The 17,464-nt window shown below is 44.0% G+C and overlaps 2 protein-coding genes and 1 non-coding gene across 4 annotated transcripts; 2 read left to right on the forward strand and 1 right to left on the reverse strand.

Moving 5' to 3' along the window:
• Nucleotides 1–619: 619 nt before the first annotated feature.
• On the reverse strand, nt 620–5,196 carry prdm9 (PR domain containing 9). Its single transcript, XM_030399214.1, has 7 exons — nt 5,040–5,196; nt 4,571–4,679; nt 4,382–4,474; nt 3,398–3,675; nt 3,206–3,273; nt 2,897–3,087; nt 620–2,802 (listed from the first exon to the last, which is right to left on the reverse strand). The coding sequence occupies exons 2-7, from the start codon at nt 4,665–4,667 to the stop codon at nt 746–748; spliced, it is 2,784 nt and encodes a 927-aa protein (XP_030255074.1). The 5' UTR covers nt 4,668–4,679; nt 5,040–5,196; the 3' UTR covers nt 620–745.
• Nucleotides 5,197–5,416: 220 nt separating this feature from the next.
• trnag-ccc (transfer RNA glycine (anticodon CCC)) lies at nt 5,417–5,487 on the forward strand. The gene has a single exon. It is a non-coding gene; the product is annotated as a tRNA-Gly (tRNA).
• A 6,320-nt stretch (nt 5,488–11,807) lies between these two features.
• On the forward strand, nt 11,808–17,025 carry fbxw10 (F-box and WD repeat domain containing 10). 2 transcript variants are annotated; one of them, XM_030399486.1, is made up of 12 exons: nt 11,808–12,482; nt 13,194–13,379; nt 13,513–13,643; nt 13,727–13,834; nt 13,926–14,032; nt 14,119–14,322; nt 14,421–14,542; nt 14,749–14,903; nt 15,041–15,183; nt 15,462–15,620; nt 15,699–15,922; nt 15,994–17,025. In XM_030399486.1, the coding sequence occupies exons 1-12, from the start codon at nt 11,969–11,971 to the stop codon at nt 16,341–16,343; spliced, it is 2,403 nt and encodes an 800-aa protein (XP_030255346.1). In that variant the 5' UTR covers nt 11,808–11,968; the 3' UTR covers nt 16,344–17,025. The 2 variants fall into 2 exon arrangements, with proteins under 2 accessions (XP_030255346.1, XP_030255347.1); XM_030399487.1 differs by having other exon boundaries at nt 11,812–12,482; nt 13,218–13,379.
• The last annotated feature ends 439 nt before the right edge of the window (nt 17,026–17,464 follow it).

Here is a 17,464-nt window from a genome sequence, read left to right on the forward strand (position 1 = left end):
TTAAAGTGAAACTCTCGGCAAAAACCAACCAAGGCTTTATTTGCGATTGAATATGAGTCAAACCTTCATGTAAAAGCATAATAAAGACGAAAGTGGCACTTTTAAGACCGTAGTTTCGTTTTTGTGCAAGCTAATTTTCAATGGGGTGCAGGGGCACTTTTAAAAAGAAGGTTTCTGAACAACTCACGTTAGCTGCTGCACCTCCGGCACGCTGCCGTCATGGCAGACAAAAAGTGTCGATCCCAGAGTGAGACCTAACAGGCAGGAGAGTAATGGTGGACCGCTCCTCAAGCCTGTCATTAGGTCGCACTCGGGGATCGACACTTTTTGTCTGCCATGACAACGGCGTGCCGGAGATTCAGCTACTAACGTGAGTTGTTCAAAAACTTTCTTTTCTGTAAACTCTGTGTACACAAACAATGTTCTCAATGCCCGTGTTCATGTGTAGAGACCCTGGTGATACTACAAGCAAAGTTTCATGCTGTGTCGAGCCTTCTTAGTGATTTTGATGCTAGCGTCAAAGTGCCCGTAGCACCCCATTAAAAATTAGCTTGCCCAAAAAGGAAACTACGATAAATCTTAAAAGTGCCACTTTTGTCGTAACTATGCTTTTACACAAATGTTTGACTATATACAATCACAAATAAAGCCTTGGTTGCTTTTTGGCGAGAGTTTCACTTTAAATATGTATTTTTGATTCGGAGTGAACTGTCCCTTTAAGCACATTATTCCCCGCGTCTTATGTCTACAAGTGCATCTTCTGGTGGTGTCTCCTGAGATGATAGTTTCTGGAGAAGCTCTTCCCGCACTGGGTGCATTTAAACATTCTCTGTCCCAGGTGGAGCATCTGGTGAGCTTTGAGACTCTGCGGCCGGCTGAAGCTCTTGCAGCACTCGGGGCAGCTGTAGGGCCTCACACCCGTGTGCTTCCTCTCGTGTCGCTTCAGGTCTCCCGACTGCCGGAAGCTCTCCCCGCAGTGGGTGCACAGGTACGGCTTCTCCCCGGTGTGAGTCCTGAGGTGCACGTTGAGCTGGCCGGTGTAGCAGAAGCTCTTGCTGCAGTGAGGGCAGATGTACGGCTTCTCGCCCGTGTGGATGCGCTGATGCTGCTTGAGGCCGTAGTGGTTGGTGAAGCCCTTCCCGCAGTCCGTGCACAAGTAGAGCACCTGCACCTGCTGGAGGCACGAGTGAGATTTTAAGGCTTTGCTGCTCTCAAAGTTCTTCCCGCAGTGAGGGCATACACATTCTTTCTCCTTCTCTTCCTCCGTTGGATCCACGTGGCTGTCTGAGCTGCAGTGTGACAGGTACTCCACAGGGTGGTGCCTCTTGATGTGTTTAATCAGGTAGCTCTTCATGGTGAAGGAGAACTGACAGAAGGAGCAGGGGAACAGCTCCGACGTGCAGTGGTACTTCATACACGTGTTGCTCTTCTGATGCTGTTTAAGCTTGCCTGATGTGCTGAAGGCTTTACCGCAGCGGCCGCAGCTGTAAGACTTTGCATTTGAGTGCACCGTCTGCTCGTGTCTGTGAAGGAAGCCCGACTTAATAAAGGTCGCCCCGCACTGACCGCACTTGTGCTGCCTCAGAGGACACTTGTGTGCTTTGAGCTCTTCTGGGTTTGCGTACGTTCGTTTGCAGCGGTTGCAGCTGAACCACCTGAATTTTGTCAGCTTCCCGTTTTGAGCAGCAGGTGCCTCTGGCTCAGCGGAGCTCCTCTCAGCCTGAGGAGAGCCGCTTAGTGGCTTCTTGGAGATGGCCGCCCTTCGTTTTGGAGCGATGAGCTTGGTTATGGCAGAAACTTTAGATCTTGCTCCGGCTCGCTGAGGCCTCTGGGAAGGACGTTTCTGAAATTCATCCACTGAGGATTGTGGAACGAAATCTGGATCTCGTCTTTGATCCTCGTCTTGAATTTCCACCACGATCTCCTCTGAGTGATGCTCACTGATGTGCTGCTGAAGGTCCTCCACTGAGGGAAACGTCAACAAACACTCAGCACAGCTAAAGGGCATGGTGGCAGCTGGCTCTCCAGCCGGTTTGATTCTTTCTCCTGTTTTGCGTCTCTTCTGGTGACTCCGCAGGTGCCTGGTCAGGTCGCAGTACTGGCCAAAACACTTCAGACACACGGTGCAGACGTACGGGCGTAACCCTCCATGGACGGTCAACTTGTGCTTTTTGAGGTACCCGTCATTGGTGAAACCTTTGCCACACTCTGAGCAGTTGGACTGTGATGTTCCTGTCTCTCCTGCAAAAGTGTTCTCAGCTTCAGTTACATCCATAGCTCCTTCTGGAGTCTCACTTACATTCATTTGGTCTGTTTTTTCATTTGTTTCCTCAGTTGCAGCTGGTTCTGACGTCGGTGTCACACTCTGCTCTGCACTCTGATTAGAAACGTCTGTCACTTTGATCGCAGCCTGCTTCCTGTGAACTAGCTGGTGTCGGATTAAACCGGACGCCTGGCTGAAACTCCTCCTGCACTGCGTGCAGCAGTACGGCCGTTTGTTTGAGTGGACACAGAGCTTGTGCCTCCTGAGGTGAGGTAGCTGCTTGAAAATCTTCCCGCAATCACCACACGTATTGGACTCTGCAGGGTCCACAGATAACACCAGCAGGGATGCTGCAGCGTCACCCGAGTCGGCTGTGGAAGCTGGATTATCGGGTTCAGCTGCCTCAGCAGGTGTTGTGCAGTCACCTTGAGGCTGGAGATGGATGCAGTCAGTGTGTCGCTGGAGGAAAGCCTCTGTAGTGAAGGACAGCGGACAGTGGGAGCACAGGAAGATCTGATGTGTTGCATTCGCATTACTCTCTAGAATTTAAAAGAGAAGAAGACAAAAATGTAGCTGGTCAATAACTACAAACATCAAGTGTGTAACTAGTGAAACTCAGGTGATTAAGTTTACCTGCTGCGTTCAACTTCATCAACCACTGCTGGGCCCAAGCTTCACTGAAATGGTCGAGAAGTTTGCTGCTCGGCCAAACCATGAGCTCATCTCCAGGCTGGATGGTGCGACAGCAGTGAAACAGGATGCTGCCTTTGTACTCGACTGCCAGCAGATTGGCCTCGTCCTTGTTACGAGCATAACTGACGTACCTGTGTGAGAAGAGAAAGGGTAAAATATTATAAAGAGCAACGACAGGGACTGCAAATAACATGGACAGATTTATTTATTATCTTTTTTGCCAAGGAAGAAGAATGCACGGAACAATACCTCATCCAGTTTGAGACTGAGTCTCTGGCAGCATCGATGTACTCGTACTCATCTTTTCCTTTGCAAATCTGCAAAAAATGAGAATATCGTCAAAACAAAACACCCACATATAATGACAATAATGACAATAAGAAGAATCTAGAGAGGGAAAATTTCCACTACAACTCAAGGTTTAATGTCAGGTAAGCTCACCTCCCAGGAGTAGTCACTCGCCATGGCATTTTCCCTTGTCGTCACTTCACCCTCATACGGTCCAAAATGCATTCCCGGCGACACCGTCTGTCCATGATTTACGACCCCAACGCCTGCACTGGGAATACTGGATCTGCCTATCATCAGGCCGTAGGGAAGAGTGAGGAGGGCCCTCTGGGGGACGCCCGTGCTGGTTGGAAAGTCAAGAATGAACGACGGGCCGTTGATGTTTGCAGGATCGCTCTGGTCCTGGAAGAGCGTCAGACACTCCTCACAGTCTAGAGAACAGAACACAGAGGAATGCAGTTATGGAACTTTACATGTAGATATTATTAACATGTTAATTAATGTCAGAGTCAGTGAAAAGGGGCTGTAAATATGAGTATTTCCCACATTCTCAAACAAACAAACAAAAAACTTAAGTAAAAATAAAGTAAATTTGTGTTCCCACCAGGGCTGTTTTCACTGTAGATTGATCCGTCATTCATTTTCTAGATAAATCGATCAGTTGTTTTGTCTATAAAATGTCAGAAAATGGGGGAAACTGTCGATCAGTTGATGCTCTCCGATGTCTTGTTTTGTCCACAACACTTATATTTTACGAGTTTACTGTCACAGAGAAGGAAAGAAACCTGAAAATATTCACATTTAAGAACCTGAAATCAAAGACTCTTGACTTTATGACATTACTCGAATTATTAATTATCAAAACAGTGAGATGAGATTGAATTAATAGTCGAAAACTAACCAATCAGCTGTTTAAACTCTATGTCTGGATGGAATCAGGTTGGTTTGATGCATTCTCAGTAATGTAAATAAAAGCAACTACATTGTGACCATACTAACAGGCATATGGCACTTTTTGCTCATTATCTGTCTTTACTCTGTGGTTCTACAGTATCTCCAATCTAATATGGGATCTTTGTGTTAAACCCAAAGATGCTGTGAGTACAACGGGAAGAGGAAAGAGTGTCTCTCGCTTACAGAAGCCATTATCGCCCTCTGAGTTGTCTCCATGTCCCACAGTGCCCAGCAACCTCTGGATTGGTGTTTCTGCTGGCTCTACAGCTGGTACCACTGAAAGAACAGGCGCACAAGTTTAGAAGCTCAAATAAAATATGAAATCAAGTCAATAACCAGTTAAGATGCCACCATAAGGTAACTTTTTATCACCTTCAGGGCTGTTATTTTCAGGAGTCAGTCGCTCCTCTATTATAACAACCTCCTCGACTGTTTCTCCCCACTCCACACCGTTGCTCCTGGCCGACATGAGTGCAGACTCCTGTGGATAATCCAAAGAACCATCAATGTTTTTGTCAGCTGCTAACACCAAGTGCTAACTTACATGAACAGACAGGCAGCTAACGTTAGCATGTTAACCTATCTCGCTAAACGTCGGCTAGCGACTAATTTAGCTTGCTAGCATTATTTTCATTCAGCTACAGAAGAACCGTAGTTACGAAAAGATACCGTGAACATAGTGCAAGGCAGTCAAGTTAGCTGTTATGGCTAATAAGACTGCAATACCACAACTATCTCTGCTGCTACGATGCTAACACAGCAGAGGAGTAGGACTGACATTACCACAGTGCATTTCCGGTTAATACTTCCCAAATTAATGCATATTAACCTTTGTACTTACTGAAATCACATCGGTTATAATCCTGCAATGGTTTTGATAACTGAGTTAGCTACTGTTCCGTGCTGGTTAACATATGTGTCGGACTGAAAATCAGTATCTGAACTATCCGAGGCTGGAGAAGATTCCCCGGAAGTAAATAAATGTCGCTTTCAACACAAGAGTCCACATCCTGTTCTTTCCAAAATAAAAGCTGAATAACATTTTTGCTTTTTTCCCGGTTTAGCTGCTATTTCAGTTATTTACAGAGTGGTCATCATTAAGTCCGATCAGACACCTTGAAGCGACACATGTGATACAATTTCAACATTACCTTAGAAGGTCAATCAGATTCAGTGAATGTATTTCAAAACTCCATATTCAACCGCAAGTGAACAAGGGCGCCGCTGGTGTAGTGGTATCATGCAAGATTCCCATTCTTGCGACCCGGGTTCGATTCCCGGGCGGCGCACGTGTTTTTGTTTCACAACACTTAATTATATGGAAGTGCCGATAGATCATGCATGTTGTTAATTCTGCATATGTCAAGGGATGGATTCATTTATGTGAACAGCAATCACAGTTATTTGATTCTTATCTCATATTGTCAATATTGTTCTGACTGCATTATATTTTTTTCTTGTTCATATCTTGCTTTACTTGCTTTTGTGCTTATTCATTATTATTGCTTTTTAGTAATCCTTCTCTATTTTTCTGTCAACTCTGCTGCTTTAATAATGCAAATTGTGGGATGAATAAATGCTTATCTTTTATCATCCTTCATCCTACTTATCAAGCATCAGAATGACTTTACATGTAGTCTATTCTATGTTTTTCTCTTTCTTTTTCCCTGTGTGTAATGGACTTTGAGCTGAACTTTATGTATAAAACGTACTGCGTGTCACAACACCCTAATCAATAAACATTAATAAAAGTACAAAATAAACAACATATAATAAAAAGGTAAGAAATAGATTCTTACATACATAACATGAACTAGTGCCCCGCCCCTTTCTGTGGCATCATCCCCATGAAGTCATCATTCACATTTAATTTAATTAATTTTATGGTAAAAGTACAGAACAGAAATCAGTAACACTTGAGCTGAGGTGTCCAAACTACCTGAATGCACCCGATTACAATATTAAAGTAATATAACTTGATTACTTTCAGTTAGTTTTGGATTAATAACAAATGAAGCCTTCGCCCACAGTCACTGGATTTGGCCCCAGTAACCTCCCCTGAAAAAGGGGGGATAAAACATCTCCGCGACCCTCACGGAAAAAGCGGAAAAAAAAACGGAACGGAACGGAACAAATGAAGACCAGAGAAATTAAATATCAATTTTGAAAAAGTAGCTTTTTGTGTATCCTGTTAACAAGTTTTTATCTGTGTTTATTTTTATAAATTTTATCTTAACTTTTGACAAGAGAAGATACAGTAAATATGATGCAGTTGAGTTTCTCCGGCAGGGACTCGAACTCAGGATAAAAGCAACTCTCTGAACATAGAACTCTACCAACTGAGTCAAACAGGTCTGAAGAGTGAGAGAATTCTCTGGTTAAAATGACGTAAACCACGTCAAAAAAGTCCAGCCCACAGATTTTCTGATGAATAGGTGGTGCTCGCCAAAAGGGGCGGTCTCGCTCTTTTCCCGCGTGAAATTAGCGCATTTCCCTCCAAAAAGTCAGATGTGTATAAAAATGGCTGACTGATCGTCACTCTGTTTGGAGCAGCTCTTCTCGGAGGACACAAACACGGTGAGTAAACTGTTGTGTACGAATCTGCTTTATGTGTTCAGTTACTGGCTCAGTACAGGTGTATTCATGTCTGTGTGGGAGGTGTACAGATAGTTAATACTTATTGATCTCAGGTAATAAGTCCAGGTGATGTTCCTTCATATATCAGCAGCTCCACATATTAACTACCTTCATGGCTGTCTAAACCAGTAAGTTCTACTTATGTGCGGGTTAAAATGAAGCTGAAGACGTCTCATTTAACTGTTAACTGTCGAGGTAAATTCAGCTGGAACATAATCCTTTAATTACAGCCAATTAAATCCGTGATGGACGTTGTGTTTTGTTCCATGCACCAAACTCCATTGTGATTTTGGTCGGTTTTATCTCTGCCATGTTAATTACATAAATAATGCACAGTTAACTAAACTTTGGTCACTATCTAAAAACAAAACGGTAGTTTCGGGTAAAGTCGGCAAGAAGTCTTTAAAATGTATTTATTATTTAGAACGGCGTGAAAGCTGTTTAGCTAACGTTAGCTGGTCAGTGTAAGTGGTAGTGGTAGTGAGTGGTAGTGCTATGTTAGCTAGCTGACTTTAAAGTTGTTGGAGATGCACTGCACGGTTTGGAAACACGTTAGCAGCGGCTCAGCTGCCTTTATTAACGGGTGAGGACACATGAACCGGGTACTGACACTATAACGAGCTTGTAAAGACGTCGGAGTCATTTAATCATCGTGTTTTTACAGACAGGTTTGCATGTTAGCTAACGTGTGTGTCCGTTGGAGAGTGTTAGCATGACGCCATTATCCTGCTGTGTAATGTTAACTTGTTAATACTAGCATCGTTATGGGGCGTTCAGACCAAACGCGACAGACGCGAATACAATCGCTTCAGACGCTTAGTTCGCGCCGCGCCAGACGCTCCATTCGCGCCGCGTGATCATTTTGGACTATTCGCTTCATTCGCGTCATTCGGGCTCGCCCGCTCATTTTTGAACCGGTGTTTTTCAACCCGCTGTCTTTCCACGTCTATTATGGCTGATATCACCACCGTTGCTGCACTGTACCTGCTATCCCAGAAACGCCGGAAAACCACCCGCCGTCGTGTCTGGATTCATGAAGTCCTCCGGAGACACACGGAGCTGGGGGAATTTCACTGTGCTGTCCATCAGAGCTGTAAGCTGTGTTTTCTATGAATGGCAGTAGTCAGGCCTTTGATCAGCTGCTGGTATTGGTAATAGCGTATCCTACGAGCCCTTGTGCCATCCCGCCAACTTACAGGCCCCTGTTGTTACATACCTATGGTTGGTAGAAGCGTGCACAAAGTGCGCGTGTTTAGTTGGGCCTCGTGCCTGGCTAGGGACATGCTCAGGGCCACGGTAAAAGCTAGCCTGACGCCAACAAAGCGGCTCCGGTCTCTGCCCTCATCTGTCCATGCCGATCTCACACCAAGTTCAGTGCGCATGGACGCGATGCCTTTGCTTGAAGATAATGTTGAACCTCTGTGATAAAACAAAATAAAATAAAAATTGCAGGAATTCAATTTCTTTGCAACTGTGTGTAACAGCATCCTGCTTGATAACACCATGCAGAGATCATTATAAAGCTGTTACAGGGCCCTCGGCCTCACTGCCCAGCAGGCCACTAATAAGGATCTGATTGTGCTGTGGTGACGTTTTTCGTTTGGAAGCAGTTCTTGTGGTTATGTTCATGGTGGAAATGCAGCAAACTGATAGCTACAAACAGCTTGAGCGGTTGTTAGCTTGTCTGCGTCCTTATGAGTGTACTGAAGGTTGTTTTCAGTTCAGGTTCATCTCCAATTGAGTGCGCAAATGTGAGTTCAGAGAGTGCTTGATAAGCTTTATGAAGCCTTTGAAGTTGTCGTTTTGCTGGAGAAACATCGTGGTATACAGCTTTTCAGGCTAACAGTGTTAGCTAAACGATGTTGAGCGCAGTAAGCTATGACAGCCAGTTCACCACCATAGAGTTTTAGGCACAAAACTTCAGTAACAGCAATCCAGTTCTTAGTAGTCTGCTAGGCAAACCTGGTTATCAGGCTTGTGTGAACCGACCAACCACAGCAGACTTAGGCCCCGCCTCAAAACCCACAGGATTCAAGGAGTGTTTTTACAACTACAGGATATAAAATATAATATAAATAAAATGTGTATGAAAATACAAGTCTTCTCACTTTTTACAACTCGACTCTATGAGTCCTGTTAATAGCCCACAAAGTGCGTTATTTGACGACCTGAGAATGAGACTAAAAAATCAGCTGTCTTTCTACAGAATTGCTTTATAAGTATACCGACATCACCCAATTAATCAACTGATTAATAATTGTCCTCCATATGCAGCACACTGGCTCTCAACTTTCTGCTTTTAATGCTGGATAACTTAATCTATAATACATCATGTTTGATCAGAGAATATTTGATATTGTTTGTATAAATCTGCAAAGTAACTAGTAACTAAAGCTGTTGGACAAAGTGCAGTGAAAGTATGAATAATATAGTTTAAAAACTCAATTTATGCTAAATATGAAAAGTATTTAACATGTATACCTTCACTGTTCAGCCACAACATTAAAATAACTGACAAGTGAAGTGAACATTGATCATCTTGTTACAATCAAATGTTCTGCAGGGGAACTTTGACTTCTGTCATTTCTGTGGAGCCTCTTTGACAAACACCACCCACCCAAACATCGTTCAGACCAACTACACCCCCTCATGGCAAAGAACTCAAGGTGTCAAACTGGCCTCCTCATTCTCCAGATCCCAATCCAGTTGAGCATCTGTTGGATGCGCCAGAACCAACTCCCATCCATGTTGGGGCCCCCGTGGATCGTTCTTGGCTCTGACTGCATCCAGTGGAAGCTCAGTTGGATTGAGATCTGGGGAATCTGGAGGCCAGGTTGACACCTTGAGCTCTTTCCCACGTTCCTCGGGTCGTTCCTGAGCAGTTTTTGTGGTGTTGCAGGCGCGTTGTCCTGCTGGGGGGGCACTGCCATCAAGGAGTGCTGCTGCCATGAGGGGGTGTACTCGGTCTGCAGCCGTGTTTGGGTGACTGGTGTTTGTCAAAGAGTCATCCACATGAATGCTAGGACTCATGATTTCACAGCCGAACATGGCATTGGAACACAATGATGAATGTTATTTAGTTCACCTGTCAATGTTTCTAATGTTGTCGCTCTCAGTGTATACACATGTTAAATACTTCATGAATTATATCAAATAAATGCATTTAGGCACTGTAAGCAGACTTGTTTATATTTCCTCTCAGTAAAACAAAACCTGCAAATGTTCAAATTTACTTCCAAATTAAATCAAAACTCCATGTAAATAAATTATGAAAAGTGATTTCAGGTTAAATACAACTGAGTTAGGGACTCAAACCTCCACAAGGAGACTCAAAACTCATCAAAAATAGACCCAGGTCTCTTTGTGGAGGACAAACAACTACCACAAAAACAAAACCTCCACACACAAACAAAACCTCCACACACTAAAAACCTGCACAGACACACAAAACCTCTAAAAACCAACACAAACAAAAACCTCTAAAAACAAACACACAAAAACCCCTAAAAACCACCACACAAAACCCCTAAAAACACACAAAACCTCTAAAAACAAACACACAAAACCTCTAAAAACAAACACACAAAACCCCTAAAAACCACCACACAAAACCCCTAAAAACAAACAAAAACCTCTAAAAACAAACACACAAAACCCCTAAAAACACACAAAACCTCTAAAAACAAACACACAAAACCTCTAAAAACAAACACACAAAACCCCTAAAAACAAAACACACAAAACCCCTAAAAACAAACAAAAACCTCTAAAAACAAACAAGCAAACATAAAACCACACAAAACCTCCACAAAGAGCCATCAAACTACCACTGCTCCTCTTTCTCTTCCTGCAGGTGACGGACGAGCAGCTAAGACGAATAAGACGAGCCGCCACAGGACCTGAAGCAGGAAAACTGAGTATCCGGCTTCTGATGGAACTCCTTCAGGTCGTGCAGTTGTTTGTTGACTCTGGTTTCACCTGCTCAGACAGTGAGCACTGTTGTCTTTGCTATTTATTTTCATAATAAAACTTTTTTTTGAATTACACTCTATTGTGGTTTTTACAGATTTTTAAAGAACGTGTTGAGTCTTTTGATGGAGTCCAATGTCTCCTCTCAGTGGCATTTTCAAAGCTTTAACTATATTTGATGTATACATTTTCTGTCTGTAATGGAGAGCAGGTCTTCCATTACCTTCATTATCTATTCCTATTCTGGGAATGACTGATTTAGAAACCATGTGTTGTTTAATAATGTCTGAGTAAGTTAGCCTCTCTCCATCTCTTATCACATGAATGAAGCTAACAGCAGCTGTGAGAGTTTATAACGTTTTACCAGCAGCTGATATGAAATATAGCTGAAGTGCTGCCTGTGACATCACCAAGCAGACAGATAGGTCATTTCGAGCAGCTACAGTAGTTTATATGATCAGTCCTGAGAACATTTAGTGCTTTACAGACCAGTAATATGATTTTAAAGTGCATATAACAATGAGGCTGCATAATGAACACATTTGGTTTACTTGTATTTTAAATGTTTGTTCTGATACAGTTACTTATTTAAAAATAGTCAGTAACGTGATTGAAGTAAAACTATCCGCTCATCTAATTCATAACTGTTCACTGTGGCTTTCAAATAAGTACATTAATGCATTTTTTTTATCTGTAGCTTATTACCTTAGCTTTTTTTTCCCCCTGTTCTGTCTTTCAGATGCTGTTTTAGTGTCAATGTTTTAGTTTTGATTACTTTCCATGTCTCTGAATGGGTCTCTGAATGAGGCTTTATTTGACTCAAGGTTTTTACATGTCAACCTTGTTTTAAACCAAGTACTTATTAATATAAAATAGAACGGGACCTGAAATAAATAATAGTAGCAGGACTATGAACGGCAATATTAGTCTGTCAGCTAGTCGAGTGTCCTTTTTTCCACAAATCAGGGTGGCAACCCGAGCTGCAGCACACCAGGACTGACTGAGGCTAGCAGCTAATTCTAACTAGCAGCATCCATTCCCAGTTGGCGCGTGGAGCCCGTTGCCGGGCAACCAGCTGAATGTCGTCTCCGTGTGTTTGTTGATGTTGTTCAAAGCGACGACTGATCGACAGGAACAGCTCCACGAACTGCTGGTACCACCGACATGAAGTCCACCGGGTTCGGTAGAAGCGTGCCGGCCTGTGAGCTGAGCTGTAACCCGGGGGGATGTCTCAACATGTGCGGCATGTGTCCATCTTGTGCCTTCGCCCCCAGACCGCCGGGCTCCATCCAGTGCCTGTGGAAGGTGTCGGACGGGTTCAGGAGGAGGTTCGTGTTGGAGCTTATTTCGCGGTGCAGGAACACCAGACTGCTCCAAAGAATCCAGAGTGTGCTGAGTGTCACATCGTGGAGTTTATTCTCGTACTCCAGGTCCAGTAGCCCGACCTGTCCTCCGGGTCACCGCTGCCACAGTGTGGACACAGGGCGGGGTCGTGGGAGCCCGGCTGGCGTGGACGTGAAGGAGATCTGGGACTGGTTCGGCAGCAGCCCCGACTGGATCAAATCACGATATCTTTGCCGGGTTTTGTCTTTTTGTGACCCAGAACTACTGCGCATGGTCGCCAATTTAACCAGCGTGCTTCTGGTCAGACAGAACCGAGGAAGCCTGCAGTTTACTGGTAAAAAACAACACAGATCTCATGTTTCTTTTAGTTTTGGAGTTACATTTTTTATTTATTGTCCTGTATTGGCTTTTTATTGCAACACACGTTTTTACCAGTGTTGTTAAAAGTACCCAAAAGTGTGTGTGTGTGTGTGTGTGTGTGAGTGAGAGAAAGTCATCAGTTTGGACCACATTATGAAGTGATGAATGTCCCTTGTAAGGGCAACATCCCAGATTCCCTTACAAATCCGGAGATTTTAAGCGTTTTTGCATCACGAGGAGAAACTGAATTAACTTTGTGAAACCGCTAATGCTGATTTTAACTCATTCGTGCCTCCTTGTAAATTCGGCATTCAGTGTAATACATTAACATGTTCCTTTTCTTGTAAAAAGTGTCAGTTTCTTTGCGGCATCGCTGTAGAAGCCTGATATTTCTTTGCCAGACTCCCTCAGAAACACACTCAATTTTGAAACTTGTTGCGTTAGGAGAAACTATATAAACGTTGTGAAACACAACACAACACATTCTTAACTGTTTGGGCCTACTTGTTCATACGGCAAACGCTATATATGAATAAATATAAAATACAATATACATGCACAGACTTATATTGAATGAGGTAGTGTCTGTAATAGAACTAGTGAAGATGGCATTGTATGATGTGAGTTAATGAAGCAATATCTTTCAACGTCACACAAACTTTATATCCTTACTAATTTTTATCAGATGATAATCGTTTGTCTTTTTCAGTTAGTGGTCGTGGTGCCAATCACCGTGACCAGGACAGTGATGAGGACTCAGACGACCCGGCTCTGATGGTGGTGCCTGGATCCTCAAAGTCCGTGTCTGGAGTCAGCCGATACCGAGACTTCATCAGCTGCCTGCCTGTTGGTCTGTCAAAGAGGATATTAGGTCAGTCAACACAGATGTAGCGCAGGCTGAGACAATCATTAGGTGTTCACAAGTACATTTATTATACATAACTTTTTATCTACAAGACATATTTGTGTATTAGGTAATTAGTTGTGTGTGTGTCTTTGTACAGGTCTGTTAGATGAGCACACGTTGAGACGCTGCCAGAAGGTTTCACAGTCCTGGCAGCACCTCGCTAAAGAAACCATGGAGGAAATCAAGTTCAGAGGCAACTTTCAGCATCAAGTTGAGGCGATGATGAAGGTCGGGCATTTGTGTGTTCACAGTGGAAATGATTCAAAATAGAAACTACACCATCTGTTTCATTTTGTCGCTCTGTCTTCTAGAGGTGCAGAGGTATTAATAGAGTCAGTCCTACATCCGCCAGCATCGTTGAAGTCCCTGTACCGGTCAAAGATGATGGGAAAGTGGATGTTAATCCTATAGCCAAAAAGGTCATAAATCAATACGTCTGCTCTGGAAACTTTTGTTTTCGTACCAGAGATACGATTCTCAATACATGCATTATTTCTTCTTTGATTGCAGGTTGAGTTGTTTGAAGCTGCTTATGCTGAAGTTGAAACCGAGACAGTGCAGATGGAGGAGCGAAATGTTTACTGTGGTGCGTATTTCACCACAGTGCTGCTGAACAAGTGAGTTCAGTTAGTTAGTTAGTAACTCTACACATAGAAACAAACATTATGTCACACACGTGATGTAATCTGGTTGTGTTTGACAGGGAAGACCCTCATCGGGTGATGGACTACAGAGGTGGGTTGTTGATGGCCACGGGCTCCAAAGACCGCGTGGCGCATCTTCTTTACGTGGCGTCCGAGACAACAGTGGTCTCAGTGATGAAGGGCCATGTTGGCAGGATTCGGGCGGTGCTGCTCTGTCAGGACAGACACCTGCTGGTAACTGCCAGCTGCGATGCCAGTATCAGGTGAGGAGGAGATGAACGATGATTATAATTACTGAGGAGCAGTGATGATGTAGGTCTGACTGGCTGGGTGATCTTTTGTTGTGCCTTCCCACCTGCAGGTGTTGGAATCTGAAGACAGACAGGTGTGTGATGGCGCTGTATGGTCACTCTGGCACTGTGAACTGCCTGGATGTCCACGCAGACAGACTCGTCTCAGGAGCTAAAGACTGTCAAGTTAAAGGTATCCATATCTTAAGATCAGCATTTTATTTCCTATCCAAGTTTTGTTGTCACGTCATGATAAAGGAGTCACACGATGAGCCTTTTTATCAGACCCGGCTGACGCATTTTAGCAGGACTATGTATGTTTATTTATGCTTTTAAACCAGCATGCTATCTTTGTACTAATATGTGCACGTAAGCTAAACGTTATCACCACGCTGCCAGTGTGGAGTCTACACACAGGGAAGCATTTTGAGGGTTTTAACTTCAAGCACCCCAGTTCTGTCCAGTGTGTGAAGATCAGCTCAACAGCGGTCTACAGCAGCTGCAACCGCGGCCTCGTCAAAGTGTGGGACATGGAGACCGCGTCGCTGCTCAGGGTGAGACTATCTGCACTACATACAGTACAAACTCTAATTTGATGAACTGTTTTTACATTCTGTTTTTCAAAAACTGTGTCTGATGTTATCTTTGCATTTGTATTTATTTGTTTGCATGATATTCTACTGTCCTGCAGGTGATCGACGCCCACAGAAGGTCAGTGAAGTGCCTGTTTGTAGATGAGTGGCACTTCTTATCCGGGGACTGTAACGGTCAGGTCATGGCCTGGAGCACCAACGGTGACGCTCAGCAGTGTCTGATGACCTTCAACCACCCGAAGTAAGAAAACATTTCAACATTTTTATGATGTGAGGAATGAAATCATGAAAAAATAGTCAGGAGAAAAACTATATTTTCTTTTTCATGAGTGTAACTGAGGGAAAAAAAGGTTTGGCGACATTTTTTTCATAAGGCTCATTTTTCTAGTAGTTCCAGTAGGAAGTAGCTGAACGCTAACATTAGCTGTTATTGGATAATCAAATATATTTGTTGCATCTTGATATATGGCGAAATGGTGTTTTACCCTAAATGTTAAACTGACTTTGATTTCTCTGCAGGGAGGTCAAATCTCTGACTCTCGTCTACCTCCGCGTGGTCACCGGCTGTGTGGACGGAAAGATCCGCATATTTAATTTCCTCACCGGAGACTGTCTGAGAGAAATCACAGCAGAGACTGAAACAGGACAGATACTGTCCCTGCACTTCCATGACGACAGGTGAGTGATGCACTCTCATGAAAGTCTTTATTTTTACCAGTGTGTATGAATTTCTCTCTCATATTTCAACTTCTGCAGTATACTAGTGAACACGACGTCCAGTGTGAAGCGCTTCCAGTTTGCCAAAGTGTTCTGGGATTACACAGCAGACGGAGGCTGTGCTGATGTATCTGATGAACCTGCAGCTCCTCTCAGAAAGCTTCCTCTCGCTTCTGTCAGGGCCGATCACAAGAAACCAGAGAGAGCTGCGCTGCCTCACCGCTCTCACTTCCTGCCTACTCCCACAAAAAGTCCAGCACAAGGTAAGGAAGCTAAAGAATAAAAGGAATGCATTTTAAGATGAGTTGTTAGAAATGAGATTTCTCCTTCACAGCCAGAGAACGCTGCGTTAAAGAGTCGGTGGTGCTGAGCGAGAAAGCGGCGCGTGAACGGGTGAAGAAGAGGGGCCTCCATCATCCTCTGACACGCGACTCCATCGTCCTCAGGGTCAACGCCATCCAGAGGGCGCAGCGCACCGACGAAGTCAGCATCAACATGGAGCGCAACGCCAGGCTGCGAGATTCCTGGGGTCCTCGCAAGTCTCAGGAGCCTCAGACGCAGATAAGTCCACTGTGGCACACTCATGATGGGCAGCACAGGAGGGCCCAGACATGTGCTCCCATTTTAAAAAGATCAGAGCGCAAGACAGAGCGCAAGACAGAGCGCAGCCTCACAAGGCGGTAAAGAGAGTGACTGGACTCACCGCCAAAGAGAAGTGCCATTTCACAACATCTAACCCAGAGTGATCCATGAAAACTGGTACCAGCTCTCCAGGATCAGCCAGGAGTCAGGCTGCTCACAGTGACCCAGCTGAGGGAACTCATTCAGAGCCGCAAGCAAAAACTGTCCAGACGGGATCAGAAACAGGAACAAACTGTGTTGAGGAAGCCAAATGTGATTTTATAGAAGCTAATTTATTATTTTTCAATGATCTACACAACTGCACAATGGCTGATTGTTGTCAAAGTGCAACATGGTTTTAAATGTGATGTTCCAGTAAAGCTCCACTAGGGGTCAGTGTTGTATCACCAGACTGCAGCTGGAACAGATGCAGGGTGACTGAAGAGCAGTTCTGCAGTTGGATGTATTTATTTTTTTTTACTTATCATCAGTTTCCACTTTTATATTCAGTTTCAGTTATTTATAGGAGAAAGAAGCCTCACAGTTAATCAATGTTTGTTATTCAGTGTCTTTTACTGATTCTCGGTAGTTTGCTTCTTTAGTTTTATCGCAGCCAAACGTGAAACTTTCAAATCTGACTATTTTTTTTTACCACAGCAATCATTCATTCAGTCCTGAGGCTGATAATCGCCTCTCACAGATAAATGTTGGATAGATGTGCTGATAAAGTTTATTTTTGATCCTGCCTCCCTCTTTGTGTGTTCCAAATTTGAGGGATCATTGCAAAAAATGAGTGTTTATAAGAATGTCAGCAATGTTTTTCCCCTCTTATATCGACTTTGGCCCCTAAAACTCCTGTACCCGCCGTGCTCTGCTTATTATAATCAGTGCCTTTCACTTCATACCTGCTGAGTGTTTCCAACATTCTCATCTACTGATTTCCCCCCCAGTTAATGAGTCATTGTGAATAACGGTCCTTCAGAAATCAGGCCACAACAAATCTTTGTGGATTCAAACTACTTCAAACAAGACGGGTGGAGTGAAGTCACCAGAGTGCTGAGGAGTTCGTCCCATCCAGAGGAACCTTTCACCCGGTGCCACCTGCCCTCCAGCCCCGCTGCCTGGAGGGCATCATTAGGGCGGTGAAGGGTTGGAGATCAGGGAGAAGGTCCTCTGCTTTGACG

Source organism: Sparus aurata, chromosome 20 (genome assembly GCF_900880675.1).
Source record: "Sparus aurata chromosome 20, fSpaAur1.1, whole genome shotgun sequence".
NCBI lineage: Eukaryota > Metazoa > Chordata > Actinopteri > Spariformes > Sparidae > Sparus > Sparus aurata.

Excerpts from the sequence above, each read along its gene's own strand:
- fbxw10 (XM_030399486.1), top strand. The coding sequence starts at position 11,969 with ATGAAGTCCACCGGGTTCGGTAGAAGCGTGCCGGCCTGTGAGCTGAGC. Across the intron at positions 14,904-15,040 it reads AGACCGCGTCGCTGCTCAGG|GTGATCGACGCCCACAGAAG; the intron begins GTGAGACTATCT and ends ACTGTCCTGCAG. Across the intron at positions 15,184-15,461 it reads ATGACCTTCAACCACCCGAA|GGAGGTCAAATCTCTGACTC; the intron begins GTAAGAAAACAT and ends ATTTCTCTGCAG.
- prdm9 (XM_030399214.1), bottom strand. The coding sequence starts at position 4,667 with ATGTCGGCCAGGAGCAACGGTGTGGAGTGGGGAGAAACAGTCGAGGAG. Across the intron at positions 3,676-4,381 it reads AGAGGGCGATAATGGCTTCT|ACTGTGAGGAGTGTCTGACG; the intron begins GTAAGCGAGAGA and ends TCTGTTCTCTAG. Across the intron at positions 3,274-3,397 it reads CGAGTGACTACTCCTGGGAG|ATTTGCAAAGGAAAAGATGA; the intron begins GTGAGCTTACCT and ends CATTTTTTGCAG.